The 21,488-nt window shown below is 41.1% G+C and overlaps 1 protein-coding gene across 1 annotated transcript; it reads left to right on the top strand.

Annotated features, from left to right (window-relative positions):
- Nucleotides 1-3,414: 3,414 nt before the first annotated feature.
- Nucleotides 3,415-5,148, top strand: LOC147638316 (uncharacterized). Its single transcript, XM_086795497.1, has 4 exons — nucleotides 3,415-3,790; nucleotides 3,901-4,608; nucleotides 4,681-4,746; nucleotides 4,897-5,148. Exons 1-4 carry the CDS (start codon nucleotides 3,521-3,523, stop codon nucleotides 4,945-4,947), a joined length of 1,095 nt encoding a protein of 364 aa, XP_086651623.1. The 5' UTR covers nucleotides 3,415-3,520; the 3' UTR covers nucleotides 4,948-5,148.
- The last annotated feature ends 16,340 nt before the right edge of the window (nucleotides 5,149-21,488 follow it).

A 21,488-nucleotide genomic window follows, 5' to 3' on the forward strand; every position in this document is an offset into this window, starting at 1 on the left:
GCATTTGGCATGATAGTAAATAAGTCCCAAGGTCAAACTTTGAGTATTGTGGGATTATACTTGCCTCCTACACCGGTTTTCACACATGGGCAGCTTTATGTAGCAATGTCACGTGTTAGAACTATCGATGCAATCAAGGTATGTATCAAAGGCAGTGGGGCTTCAGGAGAGTTGTACTACACAGATAATGTTGTGTACAAGGAGGTTCTGCAAATGGCTTATACAAGGCTATAATGAATATGATTCCAAGGTCCAGGTACATAGTGAGTCCTTGAGTAATGTTTTCTATTTGGTTATGTTTATACAATCCTACTTATTTTGGAGGAAGTAACACACTATTGTAAAAAAGTGAGAGAGAGAGAGACAGATAGAGATAGAGATAGAGAGAGATTGATTGTCATGTAGATGACTACGAGTTCGGGGTCCTTCTCATTTGATATCTATGGCGGGAGAGACATAGAAGGTAATATTAGTTTGTGTCATTAAGCAAGTTCATTGTTTCAATGAAGTAGACTTATGTTATGGCTTCATTGTGTGCGTTTAGATCCTCCAATGTGGCAAGGTGCCGTTCCGCCTCGGTTTTTGATTGATCTTATTGAGTCCTCGGGGGTGATATGGTAAGAGAAGTTATTTCTTACATGCACCTATACTTTGTGTGTGTGTGTTTATGAAAGATGTGTATGGCAGGGAATACTATGATAGGTAAGAGAAGTTATTTCTTACATGCACCTATACTTTGTGTGTGTGTGTTTATGAAAGACAAGTTATTTCTTACATGCACCTATACTTTGTGTGTGTGTTTATGAAAGACAAGTTATTTCTTACATGCACCTATACTTTGTGTGTGTGTTTATGAAAGATGTGTATGGCAGGGAATACTATGATAGGTCCGTATTACTCTTAGGACTAACGTGACCCTGACAGTGGAAGGCTCCTGTATCTCGGGTTTTATGAGCTGAAAATAAAATACTTTGAAGAAGAAGGGCGCGTACACCTTACGATCTATTGTGTAAGCTACCAAAAGCCAGATAATGTGAGATGTATTGGTCGTGGAGGCTATGAGGACTATAGGTTCAGGATGTATAGCGTTACGGCTATGGACTGGCCAGAGGGTGCAGGTAAGACTATGGAACTTTACTTTAAAAGTATGTGAATGATACTTTGGGGAGAAGTGCATTTTTTTATATAACAATGTGTATGTATTTTTGTGCTAGGTTGTCATGAGGTCGGTTGTTGGAGATTTCGACCCAGTTGCATGGAGACTCTTTGACTCTTTTGATGATCATGGACATCTTTTGATGATCATGGATGTGCATTTCATGATCCATATTTCATAAATATATGTGTTTCATGCTTTTTGGACTTCTTTTGATGATCATGGATATGGATTTCATGTTCCTATATGGATTTCATGTTCCTATATGATATGTATTTCATGCTTTTTAGACTTCTTTTGATGATCGTGGACATGTTTTGATGATCATGGATATGTATCTCATGTTCTTATGTGATATGCTTTTGATGATCCAGATTACTTTGTACATGTATTAAATCATCTTGGGGAGGGAGAGAGAGAGAGAGAGAGAGAGAATGTAAAAGTTGAGCAAGTTATATGTAAGAATTCATAGGATGTGTCTAGGTCCTATTGTGTCCAATCTCTACATGTGCACATGCGCGTACACACATAGACACAGACACACATGCACACATACACACACATGTGCACACACACACTCATCGAGAGAGAGAGAGAGAGAGAGAGAGAGAGAGAGAGAGAGAGAGAGAGAGAGAGAGAGAGAGTGAGTGTAAGTGTTGGTATGAATGTGAAGATAATTAGTATTGCCTCGATGAAAGAGAGAGAGAGAGAGAGAGAGAGAGAGAGAGAGAGAGAGAGAGACAAACATGTTAACATGTTCATGAATATATCCTACATGCATGCATTGTGTCATGACTCATGTGTGTGTGTGTCATGACTCATGTGTGTGTGTGTGAGAGAGAGAGAGAGAGGGGGGGGGGGGGAGGAGGGGAAAGAGAGGAAGATGAGGTCCCCGTGGTTAGCCCACTTTTCCATTAAAAAGGGAAGGGAGTTAAATTCGTGGCTTGAGACTAAAAAGGGAACGGAGTTAAATTCGTGGCTGCCAAAAAGTTGGGCACGTGGATACGAATTTTAGATACCATGTCGAAAAAGTATAGAATGTACAGTTTAGGTAAGGCATCAGGAAAGGTATTCTGGGTCATCGCCGCGATGTCGAAATCCACGACTTTTGTTGTTGAGTCCCAAACGATTCCTTGTGGCCATAGGGTGATAGAAGTCCATCCCTCAAAGAAGGGCCATGGGGGAGGCTCATGGTCGATGAATTTCTCGACTAAAAGATAGATATAAGGTCCAAAAGTCTCTTTGAGGGCCAATAAGAGTGGTCAGCCATTTTGTTGATGTTGACTTCAAGTCAAGGTAGTTGAACTTTACAAGACAAAGAAGCTTGTGAACAAACGTATTTATCTAAAATTCTAGGTAAGGTTCTCTTAAATACTTCCATAACATTCAATCAAGAAAAATTTAAACAATTGAACAAGAATCATAATTTTAAACTACCCCTTTATACGCTATGCTTTACTATTAAACATAGTTGGAAGGCATTGAAAATTGATAAAATAAAGAAAAGGATAAAACATATAGGTGGTCAGTTTAATTGAATTTGGGATGAGGTGGTCAGTTTAATTGAATTTGGGATGAGGTGGTTTGAGGGATCTTGAGGTAAAGTTTATAAATGTTTTCTTTGTGAGGATGAGAGTGATAAGCTTTCTTGTAGAGCTCATGAGAGAGAGCATGAGGTATATATATATACATACATACATACATATATATACATAGATACATACATATATATATATACACACATACACACACACACACACACACACACATATATATATACGTACGTACGTATGTGTGTGTGTGTGTATATATATATATATATATATATATATATATATATATATATATATAAGTTAAGCTTTAACTAAGCCTAATATTTAAAGTTGTCTAATTATGGCAGTTAATCCAGCAAGGTATAGCACCACAAGGGAGAGGAATATTTTTATTATAAACCTGTGTATTATAAAGCTTTATCTTTTTAAAGATTTTTCAAAGCTTTATTAAGATTTAAAATAAATAAAATTTATATTACTCCTCTTGGAATTTCGCGCAGCACAGCCGTTTTGGAAAGGAAGAGATGTCCGCCGAATTGGCGCTTGAGAAAAAGAAAAGAAAAGCTTTTAATAGCTTTATATTATAAGGCTTCCTAAGCTTTTAAGCAAAGCTTTAAAGATTTTAATAGCTTATTAAACTTGAAAGCTTCCACAACCACGCAGCGCGCGCACTTCCTATAACTTTTAGGCTGTGCCTTCTGCGTTTTGGCAGCACTTCCGATAACTTTTAGGCTGTGCCTTCTGTCTTGTCTCGCACGAAGAAGACTCAGAAGCAGACGACGACGCAGAAGACGCAACAGCAGCCCCCAAGATGTCAGCCTACTGTCCATCGTCCCTAAGTCCGTCCTCCCCAGAACGGAAGCGGCAGCGTAGATCCCAGGGAGTTGAGTTTTCTCTGTCCCCCAAAATCATCGGCATTGTAGACGCAATTGCAGCAGCGGAAAGCGATCCTCAAAGCGTCACGCTCATGCCGGTGGAAAACACAAACCTCACCATAGAGGATGCACGCAGACGAGCAGCAGCCGGAGGGGTGTCCCCTCAGGGCCTGCAAACCATGGCAGAATTCTCTAAAATGCGACAGGTATGTCTCTTACACGTTCAGGCTTCCTCCATTTGAGACGTAGTATGAAGCTTTATATCATAACCTGTGCCGAATCATTTATCCAATTTGTTTGTGCTTTTGAATTACAGATTTCCTCCATTTTTGATGGTTGCGACCTCACCGCTCTACGTTTGTTTTTTCAAAGCCTAGATCCTCAAGACATCTCGGGGAATCTTCTGTTTAAGTTTGTTGGAGCCTCCCAAGCAGTCTGTGAAGCGGACCTGATAAAGGTCGTCTCTTCTTGTTTAGATTTCCGCGTGAAAGCCATCTTTCAGGCAGAGGAAACAAGATTTGCTTGCCTTTTAGGCAAGGACAAGGCTTTCTCCTCGACACGAGGAGACAACATTACATATGCGAGTCTCCTCTTCTACAGTGACAAGCATCCTGAGGCCTCTGAGGCCATGGAGTTGATGACAAGGGCGGAAGAGAGCTTTTTGGGACAATTCCAGATTCGTCCCACCGACCCGGATGAACCTGCAGTGGAGCTTCGAACTTCGCTGAGAAAGTTCAACTTTTCTCTTTTGAGGAAAGAGCGGGTGACTTCGTGCCATGTACTGTCAGAACTTCTATATACAGATTGCAATGCACCCTTAGCCAAACAAGATCTTTCCCATAACCTCCATGCTTTGAAGTTGACTCAGTGGAATTTTACAAATCCAAGCCACGTGTTCCTCTTTGGGCTCCGCGCCCTCGTCCTCGAGCACCTCACTCAAAAGTTTGAAAGTGAGGGACTTCGAGAAGGCTACCTTCTCTATCACTTGGGAATTAAGGCCATGACGTATTTCCTGCGAGAGAAGGTAATGCTCTATTTTCAATCCTAAAGTTTTGCCTGATCAAATGCAAGTTACTAATCTTCGTTACCTCAACAGGCCCCGTATTCCATGAGTTTTCAGTTGGGAGGCTTGCGTGCTAGCATCAAAGTGGATGGACAAGATGTACACTTGGTTCCCCTTTTTCAAATTTCTCATCTTTTTTTTCTTCAAGTTTATGTGCGCAGAGGATCACAGCATGCTTCGAAATTTGCTGTTTCAATTTCTTGTTCTTTTTTCCTTCTATTTTAATGAATCTTGTGCTTGTGTAAGCAGGATCGTAGCTATGACTTGGTTGAGCTTCGAAAGTCGCTGCCACATACTTGACTTTGCAAGGTGGAGCGTTGCAGATTTTAGGGTGTAATACAACACTCCTTGCAAAATTGTAACATTCTCACTTTGGGGATAGTGCATCTATCCTCTTTTCATACTTATTTTACCTCAGCTCCCTTGCCTTGTACAGGGTTTGCTGCGAAATAACCTTGTCTACTTTTGTTGGTTATCATAACTACAAGTGTTGTTTCAATTCAACATCGGTTTCTAATGACTCAGCTATATACTCTTAATGAATGTTGCTCTTAATCTTTTTGTTGTTTATATTACACTGACCAGCCTTGCTTTCTTACTCAAGTGTTGGTTACTTGAGAATGTTATGCTTGCCCCTGATCCTTTGGAGGCATGCTGCTACAACTTTCCATATGACATCTATCATTATGATCATGTAGTTGTATGGTTTAGATGTATGGATAGGTCTCCAGGCCGTCCCTAAAATTTGACACAAACTTATTCAGAAGGTTACTGTATCCCTCTCTCATGCTATAGTACTAAGTAGGAAGAAGGTCACTGTTTTTCTCAGCAGTTAGGTTTTTGGCTTACCTTGTGATACTTGAAAGTTCTATGCTATGTATCCAAATCCTGTGGAAAATGGCTAATGGAGGAGCATATCAAAACCCCCAGGTGAAGCTAGCCAGGAAGCTCTGGTTTGGGTGGTCATGGAGGGCTATCCGTGGGGCAATCTCTGCCTCTAAGGCTGTTCCTGTGGCTCATGCGATGAGGTCCATGTCTTTGCAGCCAATCCAAAATCAGACTGACTTAACCACCATGATGCCAAAGACAGATGACTGACATTAGCATCATGGGGTTAAGTAATTTATTGTTATGTTTCTGGCATGCTGTGCAGATTTGATTAATTTATTCTGGCATGCTGTGCATCAACATTAAGTGTAAACTGCATCATTATCCTTGATACATGTCTCATTGGTCCTTGTGTCACAATTGTCTATAAATAGTGTTACTGCTTTTAGGTCCATACAGCATGGAAACTTGTGTTTTAAAGAACCAAGATACATGTCTCATTGGTCCTTGTGTCACAATTGTCTATAAATTGTGTTACTGCTTTTAGGTCCATACAGCATGGAAACTTGTGTTTTAAAGAACCAAGATACATGTCTCATTGGTCCTTGTGTCACAATTGTCTATAAATTGTGTTACTGCTTTTAGGTCCATACAGCATGGAAACTTGTGTTATAAAGAACCAAGATCCAAGGCATCTAGAAATGGCTAAACCTTTGGATCCTTCAATGCTTTAGAACAGTTAGCAGAGTGATAAGTGACTTTGTAGTCAAAGTTTCGATCAGCTCTATACTTCCCGTGCACCACCACCCCATCCAGCGTCTCTACCCACTCCTTGCCTAGAGGGGAATGAGTAGACATTTGTAGTGAATACTCTGTGGGGTTGTGGCGAAGCTGGTGCTTCTGGTACTGCCCTCTTTCTTGAAGCCCTTGGTGTCTTTTTCGTACTTTTGCTGCACTGAATGGCTTTCTTGTTCCTACTGTTGGTGATCTTGTTCATCCCCCATATCGGCCTCAAAATCAAACCGGAAGGGATCGGTGAGGTTCTTGATGGCCTGTTCATATGGGTCCGGTTGTTGGGACTGTGAATGCTGGTGAGTTCCAGGGAAAGGCTCAGTAAAATAGCGATTGTTTTACTTCTAAAACAGCATTTTGCATGACTAGGTTATGTGGTCAAGACACGGTGCAAGTGACACTTGTATCCTTCTTCATAGCTGGATTAGTAGTGATCCAAGCCTGGGTGGGCATGATATCAGCGCTTTGTAGCTCCATTACTCCCAACTGTGGACCTTAGCCTCAAGACAGCGTTGATTGTGATTTGATGATGTGGCATCCATATTTTGAGCATTTGACTTAGGATTAGTCATTATGGAGTAGTAGGGTGCCTACTGCTGACTTGGTGGATATTGCTTAAACAATGCGCTGTTTTAGCTTTTATTACTAATGGCTGGCCATATTTTTTCTCATGCTTTGGGGTGCAGGGTTGGCATGTTGCAATCATCAAGCCCTATGATTTTGGTCCCAATTGGACAGGAGAAAGTCATGAAGCTGAGAGTTTGTTGTCTTACCAGACTAACACAATGTTTGCTGGAAATGAGGACTTAGCACCTCAATCACTAGCCCTTGCTGCATGAATAAACTCAAGGAACACCTGGCATGATTTTAGCAAGTGGGCTCATGATCTGGAGACACTTGCTAAAACAGCACGTTGTTTTAGCAAATGATCTTGCTGACAGTATTTCGGGTCAAAGAGTGGTGTACTGCCTAGGCATATGCTGTTTATCTCCCATGCATCACTGGTAAGCATTTGGATGATGCTGGTAATCTCAACATTCTGAAGAGGTGGTTGCTTTAGCCCCTTCTAACAGCAATGTGTGTGCACAACTGCCTAGTTGACCTGAACTGACCAACTTACATGACCAACTGAGGGGGTTACAGAATTGCAACTTCACTGACAGAGGGTGTCTGACTCAAAGCGTTGTTTTAACCTCAAAACAGCAATGTGTTGGATCTGGGCTTAACAACAGCTATAGACTTGACCTTGGGGTTGGACTGACTGTAATAGACATAGTTGCATAGCCTAGGACCTAGGTGGGACATTTTGTAAGTCTAACAAGTGCTTAGTGGCTATGTTGTTGTTACAAGGGACCATGGATGAATTGACATGTGGACCCTAGATTTTGGCTCTTTTATTTGAACATTGACCTTCCCTAAGCTGACCTAAAGACAATTTGTTGACTTGTACATAACATTGTATCACAATGCCATCAACTTGTTCATTGCGAAGTCGCATTTTGCAGTTTCGGTACCGTTGGCCGAGTCCGGCAGCGGTCGTATTTCCGTCGACAAGTCCGTGAACTTACGAGGAATTCTGTCGTGTGGAGGGCATGGGCAATCGCCATTAACATGGATGCCGTGCCTCAAGATCGCCAAGGCGACAGCAGCGAGGATGGCGTTTCTGCATGATTGCAGCCTGCCCAAGTATGTCCACGGTGACATCAAGGCTTGCAAGGTGCTTCTTGACATGCACATGCAAGCGTACGTCGCCGATTTCGGCCTGCTGGCTCGCCTTACCACCATTGCCGGAACCGCCGCTCTGTCCCGTCTCTTTCTGTCGTCCGCTCCGCCCGGCGTGGGCATCAAAACCTCCATCACCAGCGCCTCCGCCTCTGCTTCCCACCTTGACTGGCACAGTCCCCTCTAGCGCCCTCTACCATGTGCCCGAATGCACCTCCGACCCCAAGCCCACCCAGAAATGGGACGTCTACGCCTTTGGTGTCATCCTCTGGGAGCTTCTCTGCGGCTGCTCGCCTTCCTTTCAACTCGCCTCCTACTGCATTGACCTCGTCGCTTGGATGCGCCCCGCTTGCCAGGAGCACAAGCCCTTGGCTCAAATCGTCGACGCTGCACTGTTGCCGAGGACATCGCCGAGACCTTACACATTGCTTGACGTGCACCGCCTCCGCTCCTGATCAGCGCCCCAAATTGAGAGTTGTTCAACCGCTCCAATATTGAAGTCACCAGACTGGACTTTGGTCTTCCATGTACACATTGATGCTTCAAATTATGCAATAGGAGCAATACTAGCACAGCTGGGGGAACATAACATGGACTTTCCTATTTCTAAAGGCACAGTATGTCACTGCGAACCACAACGATGCACATACATACACCCAATAACACCTGCAACACTCTTCTGTAGTGTATACACAGTCTGTATGCTCAAATCTGATGTCTGCACTCCAGAAATCAGAAACCTGCAGAAACTCGAAATAAACCGAGAGCACGCGAACGCACTCTAACTCAAAAACGGAGGTCCAGATGAACCCGAAACGTAGTTTCGGCCCCGCACAGGGGTAGTACAAAGTACTGTGCACTACACCAAGCCGCACATGCTTGTGAAGGAAGCTCCTCAATCCGAGCTTCTTGCCGGCACCTCCCGGATGACCACCGTCAAGAGTGTCATCGGGCACAAGGGGGAAGAGATGATGAAGCCCATAAGAATCATGGACTTGATCTAAAGCGAAGAGCCCAGCCTCTTAATTGTTGGTTCAAGCATTCGACTTCGACCGCGGTTCCGTTGGAGCTTAACTATGGAATCTTAACATCATACATAACAGCCAGGTTCATTCCAATTCTCCCTTTTTCATCAACAAAATTATGACTTCCTACTTTCAAGTTCAATGATTTCTTTTTACATCCAACATTAAGATCAATTCTTCAGGATTTTAAACGCCAATCTATTTGACGTTCATATTTATAAGTTATGAAGCTCGTGTCTTCTTTCTCTTTTTTTTTTTTCTTTTCAACATCAGTTTCATCAACAGCTTTTGTATTAAAGTAAACAAAAGATTTCCCCTTTTCTTTGATGACTTCAACAAGCAGGGAGATCGTAATTTATGACTTCTCTCAACTCCTAGTGGGCGTGGCCCTCCCGGTTAGTCGCCCACAGTCAACAAATCACGAATCAACAAGCCAAAACATCACCTTTCGCGTTATTGTACACATATGGCAGGACCAATCAAGAACACAACCCCCTACTAACCTTGCCTAATCCATTTACAAATTAGCTTCCTAATTTCAAGGAATAATACATATTCAACCTTTTCACAAGAGGCTTTTGGAAATTGAAATAGAGAGACGCACTATCTCTCTAGAACTAGGCCAGAATCACCTATCTCTCTAGATAAGACTAGAGATATGACTTTGAATTATAATCTAGTCTAGAGATATGACTTTGAATTATAATCTAGTCTTATCTTTGATATCACCTATCTCTCTAGATAAGACTAGAGATATGACTTTGAATTATAATCTAGTCTTATCTAGAGAGATGGGTGATTCTGGCCTAGTTCTAGAGAGACGCATTATCTCTCTAGAACTAGGCCAGAATCACCCATCTCTCTAGATAAGACTATAGATATGACTTTGAATTATAATCTAACTTGATATTATTGTGCATTCATATATAATTAACCTCTACACAAGAGGGTTTAGTGAATTGAACACTAGAGATATACTATCTCTCTAGAAATACGCTAAATATGCCTAAAAATGACCTTTCTCTCTAGATTAACAAATAACCAGAGAGTCTTTCACTAATTTGGGTTGAAAATAAGTAAATTTATGACATAATTAACCTTTGCACGAGAGAAGTAATCACTAGAGATACATTATCTCTCTAGAAATACGTTATTATGCCTAAAAATGAGATCTCTCTCTAGATTGACAAATAACCAGAGAGTCTTTCACTAATTTGAATTGAAATTATGTAAATTTATGACATGATTAACCTCTGTGCAAGAGGGTTTGATAAAATAATCACTAGAGATACAATATCTCTCTAGAAATACGTTAATTATGCCTAAAATTGAGCTCTCTCTCTAGATTAACAAATAACCAGAGAGTATCTCACTAATTTGAATTAAAATTCTGTAAATTTATGACATTATTAACCTTTGTGCAAGAGGGTTTGATGAAATACTAGAGATTCACTATCTCTCTAGAAATGCGCTAATTATGCCTAAAAATGAGCTCTCTCTCTCTAGATTAACAAATAACTAGAGAGTCTTTCACTAATTCTCTCTAGAAATGCGCTAATTATGCCTAAAAATGAGCTCTCTCTCTAGATTAGCGAATAACCAGAGATTTAATATTTAAAATAAATTAAAATTATTCTTAATTATGATGTAATTAACCTCTGTACAAGAGGTTTTGACAAGTTCAATAGTGTAAGTATACTATCTCTCTAGAAAAGAGCATAAAATGGCACCTCTCTCTAGATTAGCAAAAAACCAGAGATTCTTTTCTAAAAGTAAATTGATATTGTGATAATTCATGATGTAATTAACCTCTGTCCAAGATTTTTTGATTAATTAACTAGTGGAGATAAGCTATCTCTCTAGAAAAGTGTGTAAATTAGCACTTCTCTCTAGATTTACAAAAAACCAGAGATTCTTTTGTAAAAGTAAATTGATATATTATACTAATTTATGATGTAATTAACCTCCATCCAAGAGGTTTTGATTAATTAAGTAGTGGAGATAAGCTAGCTCTCTAGAAAAAAGTATGCTAAATCACGTAAATTGGCAATTTGAAGAATCGCATGAGGAAATTGATGAGAGTAAAAGCACATACTTGATTGTATAAATGAAATGGAATTATTGGAGACCTTAAATTGGGGGTTCCATGCCAAGATCCGCGTAGTTACTGTAATCGCATTGGTAGCAGCTGCACCAACAGAAGTGACCGACACAACCATCTGGCTAGCATTAGCCACCACAGAGGTGACCACCACAGACATTGTCGTAGTAGACATCAACATAGAAAGCGTAGACAGCACAGTCCCACTCACTGCTCTTGGCCGCAATTGCTTCCTCCATCGATGCACCGCTAATGCAGCCTCGGGAGTAAGTGACGGTAAAGAGTCAAGGCAATACTTCTACTCAAAGATATTGAGCTACTTTTGGTGATAGTAGCATCGACTCTAATGACTGAGGTATAGACTCCGCCCTACCCAAAGCCTACACTTCTACAGATGAAGCTACCTTGTTGCCCACTTCCTGGATGGAACGTTTGCGTCCACGAAGCTGGTAGCTACTTCCCATGACAGGGACGCCACCTGAAACTACCACAGTTACATCAACACTAGCTGACAAACGGGATGTCACCTAGTGTTGTCAAAGGGTGCATCATGGCTACAAAATTCTCCTCCAGAGGAAATAAAAGCTGCAAAATCTGACCCTTAACTGCTGCCAACCCTCTTTGTGTTTGATTCACCACCCTTTGAGCTTCTAACATGAGCCTGTCTTTGAGCATTCTAGCCCAAGAAACCATTCCACACTTAGTAGACTTCAAAATATGTTTAACCTTCACAGAGATAGTGTAGGTTTTGGCTTGTAACCATACAACATCCAAAAACCCCCTATAACATTCTTTTGTTGCAGCATTGGAGCACTATAAGGGAATGGCTTATTACAAAGGGTGCGGTTTTAGAAAAAATCCGCATCCGCGGAAATACCCCCGGTATATGCCCCGGTACAACCCCCGGTATTCTCCCCAGTAATTTTTGAATTTGAATACTGGGGGTATCATCGGGGGAAGTATTGGGCCCTTCTAAAACGCAAATTTTCACATCCCATGCTACCCGGGCTTCCAAATTTTTGAATTTTAAAATGTCCATATTTTCAAGCGTTTTACTGGGGGCATTACCGGGGGTTTTACCAGGGGTGGCACCGAGGAAAGTACCGGGGAAGAGGGTCTGCAAAAGTAACATAAAAGAGAAACTTGTCATCCCACATCTTTTTTTTATCGGGAGCACGACGGAGTAGTTGTAGAGGTATGCCGCAAACTCGTCTTCTCCAATCTCTCCCTCACACACACACACACACACACACACACACACACACACACACAATGTGAACACATATACACATAGAATGTGGACACATACACACACACACACACATACATACATGATGCATTCTCACATACACACACAATGCCCACATAGACGTGCATGCACGCGCACACACACACAATGTGAACACACACACATAGAATTGAAAAGAAACAAGAGAGAGGTAAGCTCTTGCAAGCACACTAATAAAAAGAAGAGAGGACAGACAGAGATGGAGGCTATCAAGAGCTTAAGCTCTTGATAGCACACTAATAAAAAGAAGAGAGGACAGACAGAGATGGAGGCTATCAAGCTTCTTCTTCTTCTTCACTAGTACAACTCAAAGATAAGGGCTACAAAACATAAGTGACATAACATAAGGAAATAAACTATATACAAATGGTCATAGTAGTAGCCGCTAATAATGAGTGAGTGGCAGATAAGTATGCCATCACTCTCGGTAGGTAGACCGAGTCGGTGTAGTCCAGCTGGCGTATCACTGGCGAAGATTCTCATAACAGCTTACACATGCTAGTTTGATGAATTGTTATATGTACATTATGTGTGCTATGTTATATACACATTATGTGTGCATATACTAGGAGGCTAACCCACATTAGGCTTGTGAGCATGGGAGCATGGGAACAAGCTCTAGTGGAGCATGGGTTAGGACTAACCTTAAGGATTAAGGTTAGGGTCAGGCATCCAAGGGTCACACATGGGAAATGGAAAGTCAAGAGTCACTTGAGGGCCCTCCTATATAATAGGGACATGGGGCACACTCAAGGGGGCTTGGAAGCTTGGAGGCTTGGAGGCTTATGCTATGGTCTCTTGTGTAGAGGTCCATATCTACTCATCTACCATTTCACACTTTAGCTACATGCTATTGGATTGGAGTTATACCTCTTGATGGTATGGGACATCAAGGTAGAGGTATGATGTATTTCATTTATTATTCATGTGTGCATCCCTTGGGCTCGGGGGTGGTTGAGTTTATGCGTGATTTATGCATGTTTATGCATAACAATTATCTAGAGAGATCTTAGCGTTTTAACAATGGTATCAGTGTGCATATACTAGGAGGATAACCCACATTAGGCTTGTGAGCATGGGAGCATGGAAACAAGCTCTAGTGGAGCATGGGTTAGGACTAACCTTAAGGATTAAGGTTAGGGTTAGGCATCCAAGGGTCACACATGAGGAATGGAAAGTCAAGAGTCACTTGAGGGCCCTCCTATATAATAGGGGCATGGGGCACACTCAAGGGGGCTTGGAAGCTTGGAGGCTTGGAGGCTTATGCTATGGTCTCTTGTGTAGAGGTCCATATCTACTCATCTACCATTTCACACTTTAGCTACATGCTATTGGATTGGAGTTATACCTCTTGATGGTATGGGACATCAAGGTAGAGGTATGATGTATTTCATTTATTATTCATGTGTGCATCCCTTGGGTTCAGGGGTGGTTGAGTTTATGCCTGATTTATGCATGTTTATGCATAACAATTATCTAGAGAGATCTTAGGGTTTTAACATGAATGATATGCAGCAACGGTCAGGCGGGCATAGAGCTTGATATCTCAACACTCCCCCTCAAGCTCAATGCCATATCTCGTACTCCCAGCATCCCTCGAAATCGTCGTAGCTTCTCCGCACCTAGGGCCTTGGTGAAAAGATCGGCTGCCTGATCCTCTGTGCCGACGTAGACAAGATCGATGTCGCCATCCAAGACCCTCTCTCTAATGAAGTGATAGTGAACCTCTATGTGTTTTGTGCGTGTATGAAACACCGGGTTCCGTGCCAACTGGATGCTGCTAAGGTTGTCATAATATATGACAATGGGTCCCTGTATCTGTATCTATAAATCTCAAAGTAGCATCTCCAGCCATGCTACCTTGCATGTTGCTATTGCTGCACCTCTGTACTCTACCGCTGTGCTTGACAATGCTATTGTGGGCTGCTTCTTACTGATCCATGTCACAACAGCACTCTCAAAAGAGAACATATATCCGCTGGTAGATCGTCGATCGAAAACACTACCAGCCTAATCTGAATCCGTGAATCCATACACCTGTATCTCTGTACCTACGTCATAGAAGAGAGCATAATCCAATGTAGCTCTTGCATACCTCAATATGCGTCTCATAGCATCTAAATGTGGCTTCCTTTGAAGCTACATAAACTGGCTCACCAACCCAACAGCAAAGCTCAAATTCGGCTGTGAGATCGTCATGTAAATCAAGCTGCCCACTATCTTCCGATACATCATAGCATCCTCCAATTCTTCTTCCTTATCAACTCGAAGCTTCAAATTCTGATCCAAGGGTGTGGAAATAGGCTTACAATCAGCCATACCATACTTCGAAAGCATATCCACCCCATATTTCCTTTGTGACAGCCATATGCCATGTTCTGTATCACCTCAATTCCCACGAAAAATCGCGCAGATCGCCCAAATCTTTCATGTCAAATTGCTTCTTCAATGGGGTAGATACGGCTTCAACCCAATAACATAAGGGCATATTCTTCTCACTCATCAACGCATGTGCAACCTCTGCAATATGCTTGTTCTTATGCTTAGCAACACCATTTTGCTGCGGTGTGTATCTGCATGAAAACTGTCTCTGAATTCCATTCTTTTTCAAAAAATTATTGAATTCATGGGAGAAGTATTCTCCCCCTCCATCTGACCTCAAACATTGTACATATTTCCCTGTTTGCTTTTCAACCAAAGCCTTGAAGTTCTAAAAATGAGTGAATACTTCACTCTTCTCCTTCATGAAGTAAACCCATAGACCCCATACATCAGAATGTACCAATTCCAATACATTTCTCTTCACATGCCTTTCTTGCAGAAAGGACCCTTTTGCTTGCTTTCCAAGTCGACAAGCTTCACATATTTTCTGCATTTCTAGAACTCTGAATTGTGGCAAGCCTATGACAACTTCTTTACTCTGCATCAATTTCAGCCTTTGCACATTTACATGGCCAACACGTATATGCCAAATTTCCATTATAGGGAGGTGAGGTCTCCATACTCTCCACCTCAATGAGAGTATAATGATTGTGGAATTACTTTATATAGTCTTAGGTTTTCCCCCCTTGAGTACCCTTGTGGGAAAAAGCCTATCCCTCCCAAACCTAGGGTTTTCCTCCCAAAAGTCTCCACTTTTCAAACTTAAGAGACCTCACCTTTTAGAATTGAAAGACCACCCCACCCTCCACCACCCGCGATCCTCGCTCAACATACACGTGCACATGTACACACGCACCCGTACACACACTTACACGCACTGCGCACGTCGTAAAAATAAAATTAAGTACACACACATAAAATTAGGAAGCAACACGCCAAACCCACGTCATAAGGTTGTGTCTCTAGGCCACGCACATGAGCTTAATTTTCATTGTTTAGTGTGCAAACCTAACTTAACGACGTCAAAACCGGACCGAATCAAAAACACGACCTCACGACAACATTGCCCACAAGTACAAACTAAATTTGGGCAATTTCGAGGTCGTAAGGGTGTGTTCACGTGCCAAGTTTCTAAAATTAGCTATTAGAGTTAAAACGGCTAGCCAAATGAGACCAGTTGGAGCCCATCTTTCACAGGCCCCTCTGTCTCACATTGCAAGGCAATAGTAGACCAACTCCCCAATGTTTGGATAATATTAGCTTGGGTTCACAATGTATAGGGTATATTTGACCTAAGTGAAATTTTGACACCCAAACAGGACCGTACCAAGCTAGTATTTTATCTATCGGACCCCCAGCTTAGTCATAAGTAGCATCAGTAAGTTTTGTCATTTGTTTACAACTTGTTTTGCAAGCAAGGTCCCTACCATTACACACTCCTGGCCATAAACAAGAGAAAAGGGGGTAAAAGTAGTAGCCTCCTTAAAGGTAGTACAAAAATAAATAGAACATCTTCAGCTTTTCAATCCAATGAATCTGCTTTAAATCGGTGGTGAGGTTTCCAATTTGGTCTACCTCGAATGAAAAAGTATCTCGGCCCACGATTCCAAAAGTGATCTCTACCCCACCCTCTTTGGATATGAGAGGGATGAGGAAGGGACAACCTCTCTAGTATCTGCACCATCGTATCATATAATTCAAAATTTGAGGAGTGACAAGCCGTCTGAAAGATGCACTAGAAGACTAGGAATCTTGAGTATGCATCTCCCTCTTCCTACAATCATTCAATCACCAATTCAAATTGTTCTAGTAAGGTATTTTATCAATCAGCATTATGTTAGGTAGAACATACATTCCAAAACAACCTTAAATAACAAGTCCTAGGAATTAAGATTAGCTCTGATACCAATTGTAAGTTTTCCCCCTTAAAGAAATAGGGGAAAACCATAAGATAGTCTACTAATTCTAACTTGAAAATTTCCTACTTGTCAACACCTTGACCAGGTAAGACCTAGTTCTATCCCACAGGGGGGGGGTGGTCTTCTAAATTACTCTTAAAATCAGATCACTCGTAGAGAGACTAACCTTAAATCGGGCAAGCTCTATTCTGATTCCTAGAAACAATGCTTTTTTCCTCATCTATGCAAGGCACAGCTGCTGGCCTAGTCATCTAGAGTAGAGTTGCCCAAGAACATACTTACCTAACATAGAACTTCTAATTAATATGTTGGAAAGCTACCCGACTAATCGGGTCCACCCGTCCATAGGATAGTGACGTCAGGGCATTTCATCCTCTCACTTTCCACCCAACTCACACATCAATTTTGTTTCCTAATTAGTCTTACCACGCTGTGTGGCATATATAGACAAGCTCCTCAATTAATACCTTACACATTATTCATTTAAATAGCTTTTAACAATGATACAACAATGCTTACAAACAAAGTATTTAATAAAATAAATAGATACAATGTTCAAAATTATGCATGGCCAAATCCAGGTTCTCTTATTCCTTTGCTTTATTCTGCCGATGATATAGAATTCGGCCTTCCTGTCTCTATAGACTGGGCAATCCCTATGGGACCATACACCTCATTGTCATCGGGACAACTGGCGAGACGAGGACTCAAGCCAGCCTATCACCCTCTCAGGCTCCATCGCTTGATTCTCCCGCTCCTTAGAGGGATGTCTACGCACTAGGGAGGGCTTATTCACCGCACTAGCTTGGGCCTGTAGAACTAGGCAGCATCATATTACTCGCATAAACTGGCGAACCTCCTCTTCTTCCCACCAATGGTAGGAGGGATACCTTGGGCCAACTCTCGGCCTCGCTAACATCACCGCCCACCTAGGACAGCACGAAAATGGGGTCAACATATGTGAACGCCATCTTTTTGGGACGTCGACCTCGATATGCGTGTCAGAGCGCTCGATGGGTGCGAATTTTTTTTTCCAGCAAAAATATTCCAAGTGTTTTCGGCAAAAATGTCTAAGGTGTTTCCTTGGTCATATAGGTGCATTCCGTTCGTCAATCGAACACCCGGACGTGCATTTATTAAGGTTTAAAGTTTACCATATTTTAACTAAAAATTTACGTATAGGCTTAATTCGGTGTCTGTTTTGAGTGCTGTAAAATCTTATAATAGGGTAAAATCATGCACAGATTCCAAATTTGGACTCAAAATTTTAAGATTACAAGTGGAAGTAGCTTGATTATTAAAATTGATGATTTCTACACCACAAAAAGACCATAAGTGCAGCTATCAAATGGGCATGTTACATTATCAGAGTCAGTCATTGATGCAAATGATAGGTCATTGTGTAGGGGGGATTTTGGAAGAGGCTTGTAACTTTTTACATTCAGCATCATAGAAATCCATTAGGATTGGATCCTCTTTTGTGCAGTATGGTATTTTTGTCAACTTAACCATCATGAGATGATCCTATCGCTAGCAAAGCACATTACTATTGGTGCTTAGGCAACAATAGTCCATTTATGCCCCAAGATCAAATCTGCTTCCAACACATACTCAACCACAAAAAAACTTGCAAGTAAGGGGATTAGTTTCAATATACATTGTATGTTCAAGGTACCCAAACATGGCATATGCAACTCTTGTGTGAATGGAATTCTTTCAGGATGAGCCATGAGTGTTGGTTAACCTAACAAATCCCATAACTCGAGGGTCATGAGATTGTGCTGTCGTGTTGGATAAAGTTGTGCTTAAATTGTGGTGAGTTTAGTGTAAAGTTCTAGTTCAACCATAATTCTTGGGATATAAGATTAGTAAGATATGTTGGAAGTTCCAGCTCCTCTAAGGTCTCTTCCTCCAGTAATAGCAATTTAGGAGTGTTCCACCAAGGAAAAAAATAAGGGATATTTATAGCCTAATTACTATTTTTTAGGGTTCTCCAAAACTTTTGGGCTATTTTATACCAATCATTCAAAAGATTATTTGCCCAATTATTGCTAAATTTTTAGAGGAAATGAAGAAAGATTTACCAAAAATACACTAGGTACTATAATTTTGTATAAGAATTTCAAAAGATTCACCCAATTTTCTAAATTTCTAGGTTTTTAAAGAGCACATATATTCGCCCACCCATCTACACTTACATTATTGAAGGTGTCTTATTTTTTACCCTAGTGTTCACGGTGATTGTTTGCATGGATTCATCAATTGAATACAATGAGTCACTTATCCAAGTTTAAGCCAGGATGACATCATACTCAAGGGGATCTCGGGTAACATGGAATCTAGATTCCACATTTCCACACCGATTGTTTGAGTAGCATAGCTAAAGGAACCTGGAACTTCAATGTTTTGTCCATTGGCACCTCTTGCAAGACCATTGTCTTTAGGGATGATTTTAGGTTGTCCCAGTAACACCCAAGTGTCTATTATCATGATGTTATAACTAGCTTGAGGGATAATCAACACCTATTTGCACTTACCATCATTTCCCGTAGGGAAATCTAATCATACTATGATAGAATATTCAAGTGGAACCATGGATGTCTTAGCTTCAAATCTCGTATCAGTTTCATATTCCCATTCACTTTCATCTTCTTCTTGGCTTTCAGCTTTTTCAAGAGTTCCCAATGTGTATAAAGCCACACTTGGTCCTCTGACAATTCTAACTGAGGTCTATTTGGAAACTTATGAATCCTCACAGTTCCATTCTATTGGTATAACTCATGTTTATCCTTTAAAGGTGCAAGGGTTGAAGCTATGCTAGCTTCACCACCACGAGAGAAGAGCACTCCTCCAAATAAGGATTTGAGGGACTGCTTTAATTTTGCAAGGGATTCATCGAATTCCTCATGTGCTTTTTCAACCGCATCATTCGTGCAGTCTGCCTTTAATAACTCTTCTTGGCTTAATGAGTTCATTTATGTAGGGAGTGTGTCTTCCTCTTAGAAGGGGAAGCGATACACCTCTAGTTCTTGTATTTTGGTTACTTTTGTAGGGTTGACACTATGAGGTTCAATCACAACTGGTCATCCTGTATGACACTCAACAATGCTAAGCATGCTCTCTTGAGCTTGCTTTTTGTGTTATATGCATATGTCATGTGATCATGATTTTTAGGTGGTTTGGCGGGTTCAAGTTCCTTGATTGGTTTGTGAGGTGCACTAAGTGACGAATTAAAACTTGTTTCATCCTCATCACTAAGTGACATACTAGAACTTGTATCATTTTCTGACTTTCCTTAGATCGCCAGGTTTTCATTAGGTTTGCCTATGCGATGAGAACAAACTTTCCTTTTTGTTTTTTTGTTCTCTATCTTACCTGTGGGTTCTGTGGTTTGAGTGGTAGCCTTTAAGATGGATGCTTCTGCATCATGTGTAGCTTTTGGCTCTATTGGGTCTAGGTCCTCTACATTCTCCTTTCCCCTCCTTTATTTCAACCTTGGTTTTGACAATTTGTTGCCCCTTGTTTTTCTTGGGTTTAGAAGGTTTTGCTTTCTCTTTTGGTTTCTGCTTTAAAGCATGTCCCTCTACCCATTTTAAAGTGTTTTATTTTGCATTCCTTTTGACTTTTTCTTGTGCCTTGGCTTGTAAGCTTGTAAGCAAATTCAAGGATACCATGGATATTTGCCCATTTTGTACACTCAAGATGTTAACAGTTGTATTTTGTGAGACAGGTTACAGTGAAGCAACTCGCCTTGGGCAATCTTGGAATATGTGTGATCGATTCCACATCGTTCACATGTGGGTTGCAAAGTGTCAGTGAGACTGTGGGCATGGAAGTATTCCAAACTGTGCAGTCTACTACTTTGGGTCCATGACAATAGAAACATTGAAGTGTTTGTTTAACTGCTTCCTGAGCAGTTTTAACCCGTTGGACTATTCCTGTTTGAGTCAAGGACGGTTGTAGCATCAATGCAACTATAGGTGAATTAGGACGGTTGTAGCATCAATGCAACTATAGGTGAATTAGGACATTGAGATGTGTTGTGACCCAAAGCTTTGCAATGATGGCATGATTGAAAGATAGGCTTAGGGTACGCACATTGGGGATTGGGATGGTAGTGGTGGCAAAGAATACAAGGCATTAGATCCACCACTGTGAGAGATATTAAGGATGTATTTTCTTGAGGGAGCTCATCCTCTCTTGGGTGTTTTGGTTCAAGGCTTTGTAGAATTCACGGAATGACAATTCCAAGATCAATTTTTCTTTAGCCATTGATTTACTTGGTTTAGATGAGGGACATCTCATATCATGATCATCCTCCATCATGTTGTCATCTAAACGCATTTCTTCTTTACAACATTGGTCGAATGTGTTTGGATTGGATACAATGATCAAATTGTATAAACTATTTTTCTTTATGCCCATCATGAAACATCTCTTCAATTGAGCATCATTTAGTTTCTCCCATAGCTCACATCTCTTCAATTGAGGATCATTTAGTTTCTCCCATAACTCACATTGTGAGTCCAAGATTTTTATCTGAAGAATAAAATCTCTAATGGTTTCACTTCATTTCCACTCAATTGAATAGAGTGCTTTCACTGCACTCCATCGATCACCTTGTCTTGAAAAGCCGTGGATAAAGGTTGTTCTCAAGGTCTTGAAATTCATTTTGATCGCCGGCATCAATGTGATGAGCCATTGACTAGCCTTTCCCACTAAGCATAGATTCAATGCATGTACCTTGGTAGGGCAGTTTGGATTTCCAAAGGCTTCACATCGTT

This window comes from Cibotium barometz, chromosome 5 (genome assembly GCF_041138505.1).
Source record: "Cibotium barometz isolate CiBa-2024 chromosome 5, ASM4113850v1, whole genome shotgun sequence".
Taxonomy (NCBI): Eukaryota; Viridiplantae; Streptophyta; class Polypodiopsida; order Cyatheales; family Cibotiaceae; genus Cibotium; species Cibotium barometz.